Genomic DNA, 18,143 nt, shown 5'->3' on the forward strand with positions numbered 1-18,143 from the left:
CCCATGCAAGATCCCTGACATCCTGTCCCGAAAATACCCATTCTAGCCCCTCTCAGTCATGTCTCCTCCCAGCACTAACATCCTACAGTTCAGCCGCACATGAGCAATTGCCAGTCCCTGGATGTGCCAGTTATTGCCAAGCCTCCATGTTTGTGAGAGCTGTCCCCTCTGCCTAGAAGGCTCTTCCCTTCTTGCTCCGCCCAGCAAAGTTCTAGTAAGTAATCATTCAAGGCATGGCCCATATGTCAACGTGCCTTCCTTGACCCTAACAGGAAGTACTCACTGCTCCTTCATTTGTACTCCCAGAACCCATTTACAGGCCTCTATTGTGACACCTGCAAACATTGTACAATAGCTACTTGTTCCTGTGCCTTTCACCCACCTGCCACCAGACTGGGAGCTCTTCTCAGACAAGCCCCAGACCGAGGACACCAGCCACTCAACAAATGTTTATGGAAGTGGAAATGAAGTTTACTGCTGTGTAAACTCTCGTGTGTCTTACCTTAATAAGGGCCTATTAAAAGTGATAGCCCATGAGGCCGGCCTGGTGGCGGAGTGGTTAAGTGCGCGCGCTCTGCCACAGCGGCCCAGGTTCGGATCCCGGGTTTGCACCGACGCACCGCTTGTCAAGCCATGCTGTGGCAAAGTCCCGTACAAAGTAGAGGAAGATGGGCACAGATGTTAGCCCAGGGTCAGTCTTCTTCAGCAAAAAGAGGAGGATTAGGGACAGATGTTAGCTCAGGGCTGACCTTCCTCACCAAAAAAAAAAAAAAAAAGTGATAGCCCAGCCTCATCTGACAGGAGGGAAAGGCCATCCATCTTCCATGACCCTTCATCTACTTGTTGCTGGGACTCTGGGGGGGAGGGGAAGGAGGCAGAAATATAGTGTAGTAAAATCCAATCTGTGTTTTTTTAAAAGCTATAATGCATATACTTAAGTATGATTGTCCAGACAATAAAAAAGATCTATAATGATACATGAGAAACTGTTAATAGTGCATGATTCTGGGGAATGGGTACAGGCTAGGAGGTGATGTGGGGGCTTTTATTTTCTATTCTATACCTTTCCGTGATGTTGAGATTTTTGTAACGGGTCTCTTTTCAAAGAAATAAGACACTAAAATGAATCCTGTGACTACATCTTAAATGAACCAATTCAAATTAGGTTGATGTTTACCAAAAGACAAATAAATACTAGAGTCTCACTACAATGTTCATAGCAGTGTCCTTAGTAACAGCAAAAACTGGAAACTGCCCAAATGTCCATTAACAGTAAAATAGATAAATCAGTGGTAAGATATCCATACAATGGGATACTATGCAGCAAAGAGAATGGACTAACACAACTAAACACTACAAAATGGATGACTCTTCCAGACATAATGCTGAAGAAAAGAAGCCAGGCACAAAAGAGTATAATACTGCATGATTCCATCCATACAAAGTACAAAAACAGGCAAAATTGATCTACGACGTTAGATGGTGTCTACCCTCGCAGGGAGGGGAAAGGGGGAGTTAGTGACTAGAAGGGAGCCTAAGGGGGTCTTTTGGGAGGGGTGAGCTGATAATGTTCTGTTTTGTAATCTGGGTGCCAGATGCACAGAGGTGTTGCTTTGCGAAAATTCATCAAGTGCCACACTCACGATTTGTGTACTTTCCTGTATGTGTGTTATACTTCAATAACAAGTAAACAAACACACAAAATAGGCCACCATTGAGATGCCTGAGCAGTCCTTGACATCAAGCTGATAATCCCTCTTAAGAGTCAGATGCTGACCTTCCAGACTTCAAGATATCCAGCGATGGGACAGCAGCTAAACCGGGGTCCCTGATAGTTTTCTGAGCACCTGTGTCCTGCCCCAGGGCAGAGCCTGAGTGCAGGGAGGAAGAGACAGAGGACCTGGGCACCCCCACGGTGCAGAGAAGTCAGAGCTTTCCTGGGATGGGAAGCTATACTTAGATTTTGCATTTTTAGCCAGGTAGCTTGGCTTTGTAATGGGAGAGAATGCAGAGACAGGAGAGGAATAGGGATGAGGAGAGGTTTCTATATGGGTTCTGGTTTAAGTGGTCGCTGCTTTACCCCCTGGAGATAAGGGGCAGGTGACAGACTATTAGCAAGAATCATGGTAGGGAGGGGCAGAAGAGGACATCTACTTGTTTTTAAACACTCTGTTTGGCTTCAAGTGGCATTGGGTGGGAAGACTGCCTCTGGTTGAAAGGGCAGCCTAGACACCCCAATTGAAGCCAAGGGATAGAATCCACTGATGGAGCATTTTACCTGGGGCTCTATTACCAGGTGGCCAAGGTTGATCTTCCCTTTGTCCAACTCAAAATCAGTACAGCCCCCTCCACAGGCCCGACAGAGCTAAAGCAGGGCAGGGGTGTGCGCTTACAAACCAAGCCAAGAGCTGAAAGAACCGCCCTCCTTACCACCCACTCTCCAGCTGCCACGTTGAAGCAGGCCCATGAGAGAATCACCTTCCAGCCCCGCAGCCCCGCAGCCTGCTCTTCCAGTGGGGCTGTGGGGCGATGCCAACGCAAGGCCTTTCGCAGCTCAAGGCAGGCAACTTTGAGTTACCCTGTTACTCAGACTTTGGGAGCTAAAGTCTGAGCATGTCATAGCAAGGGTTAACCCCTGGCCATATGAAACTTTCCACTAAGGGCATAAAAGGAAGCAAAAAGAGGACTCTGAGCGGTCAAAATAGATTTTGCCAAGTCTACACATTCAAGTTCATCTACTTCCTCATTGGAGGGGGCACTTTAGCTCTCACTCAGAACCCATGGACTCCTTCTTTATGCCCATTTCCAACGCAGCTGGTTTGCTGGTTTCCAAGCTCATGGTGGATCAAAGGCAGAAAATTACAGTGGACATGAGGAGCTGCTGGAGAAGCATATTTCTTAATGTATTGAGAAGTTCTGATTGACAATCTAACGTGGAGAAGGAACAAGAAAACTTTAAAGATCAGACACAAGATCCCCAAAAAGCCCAGCAGTCTGAGGCTTCTCCATGTGGGGACAGGCAGTCTTTCATGGGCCTCAGAGGTAGAGCGGGTGGCCGGCATGTGACTGGCTCCAGGAACAGGCAGCTCTGCCCTGTATGACCAGACTGAAGGGCCCAAGAGGCTCGGGAGAGACTGCAGGATCTCCAAGGCACAGTGAAGACCCTGCTGTGGAGCTGGGCTCCTTTCTGAAGGCAATGGGAAGCCATAGGAAGTTTCCAAAGATGTTCACCCTATTGTTTTTTTAAAGTTTTGGGCTTAAATAAGAAATATCTCAGCCATCAGAAATCAATGACATGTGCCTCCAGGTTTTCTTGATTGTGGATGTTTTATACAATCTAAGAATTGAGAGTAAGGAGAAGGAGGAGGAGAGACAATGTCCTCAAGCTCAGGAAAAGAGCCAGGAAAGGAATAAGTCCCACTAGGCCAGTGGGTCAAAGGATCAAGAACATGCCTGGCTTGCTCCTTGCTAGCTTTGAAACCTCAGACATGTTTTTAACCTCTCACTTTGACCCTCAGTTTTCACATCTGCAAATCGAGTATTATTACTACGTCCAAGAAGGATTGGGAGCATTAAATAAGACAATGTATGCGAAATATCTAGCACAGGGCATGGCATATAGGGGATGCTCAGTAAAGATAATTTCCTTTCTCTTTCTAAAGTGGCTTTAATAAAGACATATTCTAGCTGGCCCAGGCAATAATTCAGAAGTCTGGCTGGAGTTGCTGGAACCCAGGGAAGCACAGCAGCTCTCATGGGAGTGGCAAACAAGCAGCCAGAGCCCCAAAGGCAAGAGGAGGGAAATCGACAGAGTGCGAGACTACAGGAACCAAGACTGCATAGTAAAGTTATTCAGAGCAGGAATCTGATCAAGATCTGCGTTGGGCTCCTGACTCCAACTCTCACTCAGTCTGTGATCTTGGGCAAGTCACCTAACCCCTCTGTGCCTCAGTTTCCTCGTCTATAAAATAGGGGTAACAATGGTATCTACCTCACAGGGTTGTTAGGAGGATTAACTGGGTTAATATAAGCAAAGTCCCTAAACAGCCTGGTATGGTAAAGTGCTCTTTCAGTGTTGGCTGCTGTCATTAAGCACAGACACCTTCCCCCCTCAGCCCAGCAGAGGGGTCAATGGCCAGCTTCTGGAGGGGGCCCCTTGGGTACACTCTCCCTCCTACTGTGTGCTAGCTATGTGACCCGGAGCCATTTAGGTAACCTTCCTGTACCTAAACTTCCTCATCCATGAAAAGTGGAGGGGATCATAACAGTACCTCTCTCAGAGGGCTGCTGTTGGGACTTAATGTGCTGATACATGTGAGGTGTTTAGACAAGTGTCTGGCTCATATTAAGCACTCAGTAAATGTCAGCTATTATTATTCCCTGGCTATAAGGAACCCTGAAGACAATATGGGCCATATTTGTTTGAAGAGACATTAAATTGAAAAGATTTTCTTTTCTCTCCTCAGTTTTTTGGGGACTTATTTCTGAATTTTAGAAAGGAAGGTGTGCTAGCCGGATAGAATCTTTTATCCCTTAAAGACAAGAAAAACATTTCCTACATTTTTGACGCTGCCTCAAGTCTCTTCCTCCACACCAAACGAGATTGGGAAAGGAGCCCGGGTGCCACACCCCAGCCTCCAGAAAGGGCTGCATACACCATGGCATTTCTTTCTTTTTTTTTTTTTTTATAATTTTATTTATTTATTTTTTTCCCCCAAAGCCCCAGTAGATAGTTGTATGTCATAGTTGCACATCCTTCTAGTTGCTGTATGTGGGACGCAGCCTCAGCATGGCCGGAGAAGCGGTGTGTCGGTGCGCGCCCGGGATCTGAACCCGAGCCGCCAGCAGCAGAGCGCTGCGCACTTAACCGCTAAGCCACGGGGCCGGCCCTACCATGGCATTTCTAACAGAGGAACAGAAGGCATTTTCCCAGCGTGAGGGACCAAGATCACGGTGCTGCCACATTTCCCACTGCCATCTTGCTGATCAGCTCAACACAGGGTTGCCTGCCTTACACTTTAACTTGTTTTGAGGGAAAAACTTTAAAAGCGGTCCTCTAAAGGAAAATAGAAGCTTTCAGTCTTGGGACTTGTTTTTCTATCCTTCCACGTGTTCCTCTGAAGACGCACTGCAAATTGAAGAAAAACGGGCTAGTTATCCTACTGTGACTATGTGACTACGTGAGTTTTGCTACTGCCAGAGGACAAGGGCTAGATCGACACTCCATGAATGTTCCAGAGGGCTGGTCTCTCTTTTTGTTATCTTTTCCAGTCCTGTTTCTCTCCTAGAGGAGAGGGAACGGTACATTAGAACACATGCTGGATGAAACCTCCAATGTAAGTGATGTTCTCAGGAGGAACGATGCAATGTACTAGACAAAGATCTTCTCATTAATGCCCTTTAACTCTTACATAGGCAAAGACAACAACAGAAGATGGAGAGTGGGGTGGGGATGGAAGTGGGGGAGGTAAGTCACTAAGAAGGAGAAACAGAAGAAAAGACGGAAGAGGCATGGAGAGAAGTCATCATAAACATTTAACCATAAGAAACCAACTCAGGAGTCAGTCTGGCAAAGTAAGTCACCACGAGTTGCACCCTCACATTTCAAGGCAGAGCCAAGGTGCCTGGGCACAGGGTCTGAACTCCTTGTCCAACACAAGCTCCAAATTCTCAGAATTATAGACTCTTATAGCTGGAGCAATCCTCTGAGTTCATCTATCCCACCCAGCACAGTAGTCCCTCTGCATTATCCATAAATCTGTCTGTGTAAATGCCTCTTGTGATGGGAGACTCATGACCAGCAGCAGTATTCCTTCGTTGGCCCACTCCAAACATTCCAAAGTCCTGCCTAACACCACACTGAGCTAAAAATCTGCCTCCCTGTGACTTCAACCAGTTCTCTCCTCCACCATTCGAGGTTCAGATGATATTTCCTGGCAGTTTTCTGAACAACAGAGGCACATGCTAGGTGTCCCACATATGGGCTCTGGAGCCTGCCTGCCTTAGTGCTCATCGATGTTCAGCAACCTACAAGCTGTGTGACCGTTGGCAAGTTACTTAATCTATCTGTGCCTCAGTTTCTTGTTTATAAAATGCAGATATTCATAGTGGAGACTACTTCAGTACTATTATTATGAGGATTAAATGAGAAAATCTGCAGAGAATTGTACACGGCATGAACAGGTCATATATTAAGTGCTCAGAAAACTTCAGCTGCTAAATTGTGCAACAGATTGTGGGCTCCTCCAATATAGAAACTGGATTTTATTCATCTCTGTAACTTTTTTCCTAGCATGAGGTCTGGCTGAGTATTTGGTACAAAATAAATGTGTACTAAATGACTAAACAATTAATTGGCAAGAGCTCTATTCTGGTGTAAATCCCTACATATGATCTGGTGTCTGTGACAAACTTCTTATAAAAACTCATCCCCCAGGGGCTGGCCTGGAGGTGTAGTCATTAAGTTCTGTACTCTGCTTTGATGGCCCGGGTTCATGGGTTCGGATCCCAGGTGCGGACATACACCACTTATTAGCCATGCTGTGGTGACAACCCACATACAAAATAGAGGACGACTGGCCACAGATGTTCATTCAGGGCGAATTTTCCTCAGCAAAAAAAAAAAAAATCCCCATCCCCCAAATCCTCCCTTGCCCACAACTTAGCCACTATTTATTACTGCTTAATCCAGAAATACCCAACTTCTCTTCCCAAGGTGGGATGGAGGGCCTTGGCTTGAGGCGAAGGTCATGAGTCACACTCCAGGCATCAAGTCCAGCCCAGTGGAGGAAGTGGCTGTGAGGTGTCCTGCACTGTTTCCCTGTCGCCAGAGTTATGAAGTGTGATTGATGTGTTATGGCTTATACGGTAAGGACACATGGCCCCATAGGCTGCAGGACTTGTGGAGGGCTGGGGCCTGAGAGACAGATTTAAGTGAAGAGAAAGATGAAAGCTCCTCGGGAGAAATTAGATCAGAGAGGAGGATGAAATGGGGCAGGATGGGGGCAGACAAGCTGGGGAGGAAGAGGATGGGAGAGCTACCCCGGGCCTGGAGTCTAGCTGGGGAGATGGAGCCCTCGGGGATATCAGCAACATGCTGGCTAGGGTAAAAACCTGCAGCCACCAAACAGAAATGGTACTACTTAGGGGGTAACGAAAGGCACCAAGGGAAAGCATTACTGGAGCTGGGGTCAGTAGAAAAATGCTCCGCTAGGAAATACATAGAGCTTCTCATTAAAAGTTCGGAGGGCCAGCCCCAGTGGCCTGGTGGTTAAGTTCTGCATGGTCCACTTTGGGGGCTGCATTCAGTTCCCGGGTGCAGACCTACACCACTCGTCTGTCAGTGGCCATGCTGTGGCAGTGGCTCACATACAAAAAGAGGAAGATTGGCACAGATGTTAGCTCAGGGTGAATCTTCCTCAGCAAAAAAAAAAAAAAAAAAAAAAAGTTCAGAGCACTTTCCCACCCATCAACTCTGGCCCACCTCAGTCTCTCCCAAAGTCAATAGCTCATGCCAGGTCAGTGCTGGGCCCAGGACCCAATCAGGATACTCCAGTTTCCTTAGATGAACTCCAACATTTCTTAGGTTATAAACAACAGACCAAGCACCTGCTCTATTTAAGATATGCAGAAAAGAAGGTGGGCAAATTTTGACTTAAAGAAAATATTTTTTTTTCTAAAAATCCACACTGCATTTCTGGTGGGGGGGTGGGGGGCAGCTCCAGAGTTGGCTACCCTGGAGACCCCTTTACTAGGGGCTCTCTCCGAACATGTGGCTATTTCCTCCCCACCGCTGGCACACGGGGTGAATGGCAGGGCACACCAACAGAAGGAGAACAGAAAAGCTCCCTCACTAGCCCCAGCGTCCTGGGGGGTCGCAGAGAGCCGCCCCACGGCCTTCACAGGAGGGGGTAGAGGGGGCGGAGAGGGGAGAGGATTGCTTATTTATTTGTTTCCTAGAACACCCTGTTAAGAATCTCAGCAATTGCAGTTAGTGCCCGATCGTCTGGCAAGCAGAGCATCTTCTCTTCGCTCCCAGCTGCACGAGATCTAATTCGCAAATGCACCATCTTGGCATTCAACACTTAAATGGAAAACAAGCCGCCCCGGAGGCAGGCAGGCGGTCTAACTCTGCAAGCCCGTTTCGGAGCGATTTATGTTTCTAGGGCGGTTGACTGGTTGGTGCGGTCCCCAGAGAGGATTTCTTGGAGGGCCCATCCTCTCTCATATCGGGTCCAAAACCCACCCTGGAGGAGGTTATCAACTGCAATTAAACATGCGGAGAAGACGAGATTTGGCCGGGCCTTAGGCCTTGCGGGTATAAAATAGTTTCTGTTTGAAAGCTCAGATTTTAAAGGGAGATACTGCTTATTCTTCCCCACTGGAAACCTGGTTAAAGGAAATTAAGGCCTCTCTTAAAGGTAACTAAGATTAGAGGGCTCGGTTTCCGTTTTCTGTGTTTCTGTGGGCCGAACGCCCAGGTCGGTCAGCGAGTTTCTCTCTGGATGGAATGACGAATTCCTCTCGCATGAATTCTAAAATGATAACTTTGCTTCGTTCTGCAGCTGTGAACGTCTGGCGCCCAGCGGACCGATCCTGGAGGTGGTGTTGCTCCTGGAGGTGGTGTTGCTCGGGGGAGAAGTGGGGGTGAATGGGGAAGGGGGAAGAGCCGTACCTCGGTGAAAACTTGGGAAAGCTGCGAGGAGAGAAGTAACGGCGGCTCCTCGCGGCCTCGGCCCCTTTAAGTGCTTCACTGACTCAGCTAAGCTTCCCCCTCAGGTCGCGTTTTTTATGAATGAAAAACGTCCTTACATTCATTATATAAACAAGCCTGTGCTGATTGGCCAATGGCCCCCGGTGCATAAATTATGTAAAACAGACCCCTAAGGGGGGTGGGGAGGGACGCGCCGTTGACCAATGGAGGCCGGAGTTGATGGGGCGGCTTGGCTGGATTTGCCCGCAGACAGGGTAAACAAGAGGTGATGGACAGCCGCGGGAGCGACCTCGGGCCAATGGGAACGCGGCTGGGCTACGACTGCGGGCCAATGGCGGCGGGCGGAGCAGCAAGCCGCGGGGGGCCGGGCCACAGATCCAGCCTGGTTGGCAGCTGCGGCGCAGAGTCCAGCCGCTGGTGCGCGGAGCGGTTCAGCGTCCCTGTAGCGGTTCGGCCCAGCGATTCGCTTAGACGCCCAGGCCCGGTGCGCGCGTGCGTGAGCGCGCCTGCGCCCCGGGGCCGCTGCAAGGGGAGGAGAGCCGCCGCCTCAGGTGAGGGGGCGTCGAGGGGGCAGGGGGGCATCGGAGGGGGGATCCGGGAACGGGTCTGCAGGGCCCAGCTGGCGAAAGTTCACGGGCTGATTCAGAATCCTCAAAGTCGGGGTGCACTTTCTATCTGGGCTGAGCACCCCCGGGGCTGACTGCTCCCTCCTCCCGCGGCCCGGTCCGGTTCGGTTCCTGGGAGGCGTCAGGCGGGGGCGGCTAACGGTTCCGGAGCGCGCGGAGAGCGGGTTTCCGCACGTCGCGGGGGAGGCGCACGGGAGCGCGAGGTGTGGGGGCTCCAGGGTGGGGATGGGGGGCGCGGAGTTGCTGGGCTTTACAGTCTCTGGAGATCTGAGAGCCCTGAGGCGACTTGGAGGCTCGCGAGAAGAGACGCTCGGCGGAGCTTTGCAGTGGGGAGGAGGGGGCGGAAAGCAGCTTAGAGGGAATATTTGAGAGGTGATGGCCCCCCCCAGCACCCGGAGGGGTTAAGTGACATAGGCATGTGCAGCCTGCGGTGTTGGGGTCGGCCAGGAACTTATGCAGGCCTTGCAAGTTTCAGGTTGTGGAAAGTGGACACCCAATCCCCTCGCTCCCACCCCCAGCAGACTGAGGGCGTCAGGCTGCACGGCGATTCTCGAGAAATCGGGGAGCATCAGTACAGCGGCCTGAGGATGGTGGAAAAAAAAAAAAAAACGGGTGCGGAGGGGGGGATGGAGAGATGCTGGAGCCTCGCTCTGGATTAGGGATCTGACCGCATTTTCAGAGGGCAGGGGGCCTCTGGGGGGACCCGAACTCCTGGTTAAGGAGGAATGCCAAGGAGAAATGTTTGGAGGTTGTTTTTGGAGGAGGGAGGAATTGGGGGCGGTTGGTAGCGCCCAGAGCCGAAGCTCGTTTTTATGAATGTGGGTGACTTTATGAATGAAGTGGGTTTCTTTCGTTGGCTTGCTGCTCCCTGCGGCTTTTTTTCTTTCCATTTTTGTGAATGAAGCATTGAGCTTTCTTCCTAAAACGCTGGGGTGAGGGGCCTGCGTCGGAGGCTGGGCGTGCGCTGGGTGTGGGGGCGGGGGCGCATCTGAAGGAGTTTTCATGAATGGGGAAGGCTGGGAATTGGGTGGAAGTGTGTCTTGTTTTGTGAATGGGGCCCAGCGCGAGGGATCCAGTTACAGCCTTTACCTGATGTGGCGGCCGCCGCTCGCTCTCCCATTCATAAAGCCAGGCCCGCTGCGCGCCGCGGGGGAGGGGCCTCGATCGCGCCGCTGCGCCGTGTTAAAGTTTTCCTGGGGGCACCGGGAAGCGGGGGCCACAAAGGAAGTGGTTGAAACTCCTGGATGAACTCGAGCCTTCCCTTCAGGCTTAAAAAAAATTATACTTTGAACATGATTTTTCTAGCCCTGGAACTCTGAGGGCTGCTTTAAAGATCCTCGATCCTCTTTTGGGTTCGCTCATGGCAGTTTCTCTCTTTTATTTAATTTTTTAAGAGATATTTTTGCTCTTCGGGGTGAAGTATTTTGCAACGTGTTTCATCACAAGACTGAAAAATCCCCCCCTTCGATCTCCTACCCATTGTCCCCTTCGCCTAATAGACATTTACAGAATTTCTAAGGCCATGATTTAATCTGACAGATTTTTGAAGGCTACAGAGGACTCGTTTTCATGCCCCTCAACTCACTGCTGTTTCTCAGATTTTGTATACGAGTTGGTGACATTTGAGAAAGAGGCTTTATTCCGAACGTTATTTAGCGCTGTATGGAAGGCATGCAGGCAGGCTAGCGGGAGTGTTTTTCTAGAAAGTTATGAACTGTGTGCAGTTTTGCTCCTCTCGCTCTTTCTCTTTGACTTTGAAAATATCTGATTACTTGGGCCGAAGTGCTGAGACGAGGCTGGCCTTAAAGGGTTTCCTCGTATCCTGCTCACTTACGAAAATTTGATATGCTCCACGCAGTGTGAGAAACAAATTGGATGGAATTGCCCGCTGAGAAAAAAACTCCCTGTTTAAAATTTGTATGCAAGTTAAACAAAAGAATTATCCTTAAGCATTTTGCATTGCTTAGAGCTTGGGTGAGTGAAATTAATGTTTTCCCCATTTTGTTGACTTAACTGCATTTTTATTTGGAGAACAAAACAAAGTGTTCAGGAAGATGGTACCTTCCTAAAATTGTTACTTTATTCCTCCCAAATTAGAAAAAGCTCCCTCCTCTCCATTTTGACCCCCAACCTGTCTTCCCAGCCCCAAGGCTTGACAGTGTGGAAACAAGTTTAATTTTATTTTTTTCGGCATGTTTGGGAAAAATTTACTTCACTATAAGAAACAAACTGAATTTTGTTTCCATGGATCTTTTGCTTTTAATGCTTTTTTAAGATCTCTGGTACAGATACACTTAACATATGTGCAGTGGACTTTAGTTTCCTTTATCCATTACTTTTCATAGCTATTTTATTCTTTTGGAAGTTGGAGATATCACAGATATCTTTGTAAGTTGCCGTGGAGATATTTGTGACATTACAGACGCTACACCTGTTTGGACCAAAGGTTTAGGTTTTAATAAAGAGTTGTATGACAGTAAGTCTACCTCTGATCAGTATATTCCTGAAACTATGTATAGTGTTTTACCACTGACCTACAAAATACTTTTAGAAACGCTATGTATGTCAGGTTCTTAATTGCCAATAATTTGGAATGCTTAAACCCAGTTTCTCTACTTCCTGTCATTGTACTGTCAAAAATTAAATTATTTCTAAAAAAAACCCTAACACTACAAATGCCCTGGAGAATCTTCTGTTAGAGAGAATCTTGAAATCACCCTTTCATAATGAAAATAAGGTTTTTTGGAGTTTGTTTTTGTTTTTTGTTTTGTAGGGGACAGATAGTAGCAAACCTATAATCTTAATGATAAAAAGAGAGAGGAAGAAAAGGATGACTAGGTAAATGGATTTGGCACTGAATACACTATGAACCTTTGATGCCCTCAATCAAGCCCAAGGTTAGTCTGTAAAGCTTGCACCTTGAGTGGGCTTTAAGTACCTCAGAGAAAGGTAGTGATTTTGCACAGGCCCTAAAGAAAGAGCAGTATAAAATCACTTTATTTCTCTTTTTTTTTCCCCTCCTCAGTTAAAATCTCCCAAATTCATATTACAGGAGGACCCCTTTCCCCCCAGAAATTACTCAATGCTGAAACCTTTCAAAGTGATATTAGAGACGTTGGAAGCACCATGGATGGGTTTTATGATCAGCAAGTCCCTTTTATGGTCCCAGGGGTAAGTTTATGTGGCTTTTGGTTTGTTTTGTCCTCCCTTGTCGAATATGTGTCTTCTCCCTATTGGTTTAGTGGTACGACCCCCTTTGGACCCCTTTATTACACTTGAGTCTTCACTGTCTGGCCTCTTTCAGAAATCGCGATCAGAGGACTGTAGAGGGCGGCCTGTGATTGACAGAAAGAGGAAGTTTTTGGACACAGATCTGGCTCATGATTCGGAAGGTAGTGAAGCTTTCCCCTGTGTTTTGGCTTCCTCAAATGGCTCCTAATGAAAGCAGCCGTAGACTTTTCTCCCTAGCTGAGGAATTCTCCTCATTCTGGTATCTTCTGTTTTCAATTCCAGAGTTGTTTCAGGATCTCAGTCAACTTCAAGAGGCTTGGTTAGCTGAAGGCAAGTTTCTTGGCTGTCCTATTTTCCATATAAAACATTTTGCTATGCTTTTTAATAAAACTTAAAGGTCTAAAATAAAAATCTCTTTTCCAGCACAAGTTCCTGATGATGAACAGTTTGTCCCCGATTTTCAGTCTGATAACTGTAAGTACCTTTCTAGTGGTGGCCATTTGTTCTGAAATTGTTTGGTCTTGGATCATCCATGTCTAGAATACTCTTTTCAGCTGTAGCCAGCATATTTGGACAGTGGGATGTATTTTGTTTCTTTTAATAATTCAAAGTTAACCCCCAAAACTTGTGTTTCGTTCCTTATTGAAATTATTTCTAAAGTGCTTTTTATTCTATTGTGGGTAAGAGTCACTGAACATAATTTCATCCTAAATTTCTTTTTGGCTAAGAATATTTCAAGGCTTCAAGCTCAATTATCAATTAATTGACATTATAGATAAGATGTTGGACCAAACATCCATTAATCAGACATTATCTTACAATGTTTTTGTTTGTTTTATAAATTAAGTCCTTGATGCCAATTATGAGCCTGATATTTTTTTTTCTTTTAAAGGTGCAGAAAATAGTTAATGGAAGATTCCAGTTAATTGTGGTTTCACCCAACATGTTGTCAATTTTGTTTCTACCCCTAAGTTGACAAAGGGTAGTCAAAGAGTGACCACCTTTATTTTTTCATGTAGTTGTTGGGACTTTTAGCTATCACTGAAGAGTAAAAACTTTTTCTTAAAATGGTCATTAAGTGCTCATATCATTGAGATAACAAATGCAGTGGGGAACTCGAAAGATGGGTCTCAGTGCTGCCAGGGTCATGGTTAGCTTTGCACTGATCTTTCCAGGCTGTCGTCAACAGGTTTGGGAGCTTTTATGGTCCAGGCAGAGCTATCAAGGACAAAGCTGGCTGATGAAATTTGAGCGGCACAAGGCAGTTCTAGAGAGCATTAGTCACTGGCGAATGAGCAGGTTTAAGAGAGGCCCGGAGAAAATTCTGCGTCTCCTGAGAGTTGCATCATAGAGAAATTCATGTCTCTTAGTCATAGTTTATAATAGCAAGCACCTGAGCCAGGCAAGGATTCGATTTCGCATTTTGCACCAACAAATTCTTCCCAGCTTGTTTTTCTCTTGTGTGTATGTTTGTATAAAAATGCCACAGGAAGAGAGAGGGTATCTGTGGGTCTAAGTTAAAGCTGGGTGTTCTAAATCATTAAATGAAAGAACAGAGGTATCAGCTAAACATTCTTTAATGATAGGCCTCATATCCAAGTCGCAATGCCATCAAACTTTCAAAGGGAGTAAACTGTAACCCACAGATGCATGGTTACCTTAGCTTTGTCACAGCTTGCTGTGGATGTTTTCTATAGGAAAGTAAATGCATGTTAATTATTGCCCTTTGATTGCTTTAAAGTGATTGGGAAGCTTGCCACTGAAAGGCTAAATAAAGATAACCCAAATTGTGTGTGTGTGCGTTTGCAAGATAAAAGACAGGATTTGTAATCCCACTTTGTTCTGTGTTGACAATTTGGCCCAGCCTTTCCAGTTCTTGCTCAGAGCAGCATAAACTGCAGTCTGTCTGGGAGGTGGCTTTCTTGGCAGAGGTTCTTTGAAATGCTTTTGCGACACTTTTGTTTGTTTCTCTGTAACCCAAGAGTTAAAAGGAGGTGAGATGACTGCATTCAGATTGATTTCATGTACCGAAGCAAAGGTATGTTCTTTAGAGAAAGATATCAGCAGACAGGATTTATATTTGGAGAGATATTTATCTGCAGGAATAGGCTAACGTGAAGGAATCAATAAATGTGTTTTGGCTCCTGAGAAATAATTCCCGCTCAGCGAATAGAATGTGCGAAGTTCTTTAATTAAAATGCCATCCCTAAAATGGAGGTGCTTGGGGAGATGTTTCTGCTTACCAAGTGGGATGTGTTTTTTACTTTGTTTGCTTTTTGCTTTAACTTCTTAAGGTTGAGCTTTTCTGTCTTTTAAGGATAAAGCAGATGGTTGAGTAGCCTTGAAAAATCTTTTAATAATTCATTCCCCATCTCTGACTCTTATTTCTGGAGATGGAGCTTCAAGAAGGATAGATTCAAATAGATCACCTTACCTTAGAGCTTAGAGTAACACAAATGGGGGGAGGTTGTCCTTGAGCCATTCGTCTTTGCTGTTGTGTGTGACTGTTACGTGCAGTTGAGACTGACAGTGTAGACACGATTGCTGGCAGAGCCATTCCATTCCAGTCACTTTCTGGAAGAGCCCATGATTATTCCAGGGGAGGGGGAGAAACTCATTCAAATTTAATGAAGCCTTATTAGTTGGTTTGAGTCACTCAATCAATGAACTATAAACCAAACTTGCACTTACACGGTAAAGTAAAACCTTTTCCTTACATGTAGTAGCAGAAACATTTGGAACAAATATTCTTCTGTGGCCTGCCACTGGTAATAGTCTACCTTTCCTGTTAATGATTTGATTAATTTTCCATTGTGTGTGTGTGTGTGAGAGAGAAAGAGAAATACTAAGTAATGTGGGTAATAGTTTTTATTTTAGAATGTCAGTTTTAAAGATTATGGCTTGGTTTTTTTGGTAAACACTATAAGCTCAACTTCTAAAGAGATTATATTTGGTAAGTTATCCAGATTTGGGTTCCTACCCGTAGGCATCCATCCATAAGTGTGTTTTGAATAAATGAAACTGTTGTTCTTAGAAGTCTTATAGAAATGCCCAGCTTACTCCTAGCTATACAGATTTCACCTTACCTCACAAATACAGACACTAGTAAAAGTATCTCCCACCTGGAATCTTAAAGGTCAAATTCAAGGGAATAGAAAGTGCAACCTATAGACTAGAGGGGTTCTGCTGGTGCCCCACATTGTCCCTTGGTCCTGAGAAGTAACCCTGAAGATCCCAGATTGTTCAAGCTGGAAGTCCCTTGTAGAGATAGTCTTGCCCACCCCCTTCATTTTACAGAGGGGATAATAGAAGGTCGAGATAGTTGGAGAGACTAACTAGTGATTTGGGGGCAAATGGGAGGAGTAGGTCAGACGAGAAAAGAATTTATAAAATCACCTTAAAGAAGCTCTCACAAAGCTGCAGAGCCAGCGGGTACTGGCACATTCAGGTGTGCTCAAGGCTCTGCCGCATTATATCAGGTACCTAGAGGTGGCCCTCAGGAAAGCCTTAGGGAGGCTGCTGGCAGCCCAGTCCAACCCTGCAGTTCTCTTCATTCTGTGATCCTGAGAATCTTATTAAATATCTTGGTGCTTTGAGTTTTTCCATCTAGGATTTGGAAGAGAGAGACAAATTATAAAACTGACATGTTTCCTAGAAGACATATTAGTGTGTACAGTTAAAACTTTGTGTATATTATATATATATGTCATGTATATTATAAATAAGTGTGTGTATGTGTATATATTTATATAAATGTGTGTGTAGCTAAATATGTGTACTAACACATACAGCTACCAAACCAGGGAACCTGGGTCAGTGGATAGCTGTGTACACATCTTTACTACACATTTTCACAGAATTAACTACAAATCAAAACCATGGATAAGATTAGAACTCAAGTGCTTATATTTGGGGGGTGCTGACATTCATTTTTCTGAACTGACTGGGTACTTGAGGGTATTACTAGATTTTAGCGTATATAATAGTTTTTTAAAATGCAGATTTTAGTTCTGCTTTTTTTAAATATGATTTGTTTCCATTGTGATATTGTGCATGTTTACCTGTCAGCATCTTGAATGACTAAAATATTTTATGCTGGGGAGAAGGCATGATAAAATCTGATTGTAAAACCATGGCCTGCATAACCAAATATCATTTAGAGAATTGTTTTAAAATCCAAATGACCTTATTTTCCCCCTGAAGTGTTCGTTTTAGATCTGTGTTTCAAAAAGAATGGACTGACTGGAGGAAGTACAAGTAATTTCCTAAGGACTGGCTAATTAACTGATAAAATCAACTTTTCATAAATACATAGCAATAGATGGCTGGGGAAATAGGATTACTGTTCTGACAGCCCTTGAGCCTAAAACACGTTGATCTTAATCCTGTTTCGATATAAGCTTATTCAACTGGATTTTTTTTTTTAACTACAAATGAGCCTGATATAGTAAAGACCGAGCCTTCCTTTTGGAGAGGGCACATCACTTTGGACCCAGATGTGTTGTAGCAAAACTCTAGGTTTACTTACTCTGTGGTCTCAGGCCCTTTCTATTTGAAAGGATCATCCTAAAGTCTTTTTGTTATGGAAGGTAAGAAAGAAAACAGGAGGCATTTTAAAAATAAGAGGTTCAAGGGAGTCAAGGCTATCAGTTTACCCTTCCCAAGAGCCGGTAGTTCTGAAGGTAGGCAGAAGAGCGGGGAAGAAAGCAGGAGGTTGGTGTGGAGGGGAGAGGCTATATTATTCCAGGTTTACAATGCTCCTTTCAAAGTCTTTGTTAGCTAGCCCACTCCTCACACTGAGAAGGTGCTGAATGATTTGAAATCCTTCCTGTTTTGATAGCCTCCAAGATCCTTAGACCCAACACTCTTAAGGCCCCAAGACCTAGAGTTCCCATTTATCTCAAAGAGCCATATGTTTATACAAAATCTGTTTTCATCTAACTTTAATTCAATTAGGCTTATTAAAAACAATGGATTTTCTCTTCCTCTTCCATGTCTCTCTGGTCTTAGTCCTCTAATAAAACCCAGTAACCTTTCCAGTCCTTTGTGTTTGGCAAGAAAGACTTGGGATGGGGAATTACATCTATGTCTGCCACGCAGATCCCTTATGTAGATTCCAAAGGTAATAAAATCCTGGCATCACTCAAGAAATTACTGTCTTTCCCCTGTTTTGCAGCATTCCTCACTTTTACAAGATTAAGACATGGGTAGCATGAGAAAGCTGAGAATTTGTACTGTCTGTCATTCTACCATCTAGTAGTATCATTGTTTTAATTTCAGTCCCAGAAAAAAATGTTACTGGTGTGGAGTTGGGTGAGCTGTGTGATTCTCTCCGAAGAGACTGTTCCCTCCACATGTTTCTCAGGTTTTAATGGTGGTAAAGTACATCCAGGCTCCAAGGCTGACAGCCCCCTCTCGGGCACATGGCTGCCCTTGAGGCAGCTTGGGCCCCATCTGTGCCCTGGCACACAGTGCTTCTCCACTCAGAATCCAAGGAGCTCAGAGTCTTGTCATGTTGCAGCTTCCAGCTCTTGGACAAGTGCCAGGCATGCTGATGCCAGTACCGGATTAGG

At 45.6% G+C, this 18,143-nt stretch overlaps 1 protein-coding gene across 2 annotated transcripts in view; it reads left to right on the top strand.

Annotated features, from left to right (window-relative positions):
- Positions 1 to 9,105: 9,105 nt before the first annotated feature.
- Positions 9,106 to 18,143, top strand: part of ETV5 (ETS variant transcription factor 5) — a 57,855-nt gene continuing 48,817 nt past the window's right edge. Inside the window, exons 1-6 of one of the 2 annotated variants that reach the window (XM_087439894.1) lie at positions 9,149 to 9,264; positions 12,113 to 12,236; positions 12,392 to 12,510; positions 12,644 to 12,731; positions 12,853 to 12,900; positions 12,994 to 13,044. In XM_087439894.1, the coding sequence (XP_087296020.1) occupies positions 12,466 to 12,510; positions 12,644 to 12,731; positions 12,853 to 12,900; positions 12,994 to 13,044 (232 nt within the window). In that variant the 5' untranslated portion in view covers positions 9,149 to 9,264; positions 12,113 to 12,236; positions 12,392 to 12,465. Of the gene's footprint in view, positions 9,265 to 12,112; positions 12,237 to 12,391; positions 12,511 to 12,643; positions 12,732 to 12,852; positions 12,901 to 12,993; positions 13,045 to 18,143 lie in introns of both variants that reach the window. The other variant, XM_004424614.3, reaches the window with a different exon arrangement.

The sequence above is a fragment of the Ceratotherium simum genome, chromosome 15, assembly GCF_057802395.1.
Source record: "Ceratotherium simum simum isolate JZ-2026a chromosome 15, ASM5780239v1, whole genome shotgun sequence".
In the NCBI taxonomy this organism is placed as follows: Eukaryota; Metazoa; Chordata; class Mammalia; order Perissodactyla; family Rhinocerotidae; genus Ceratotherium; species Ceratotherium simum.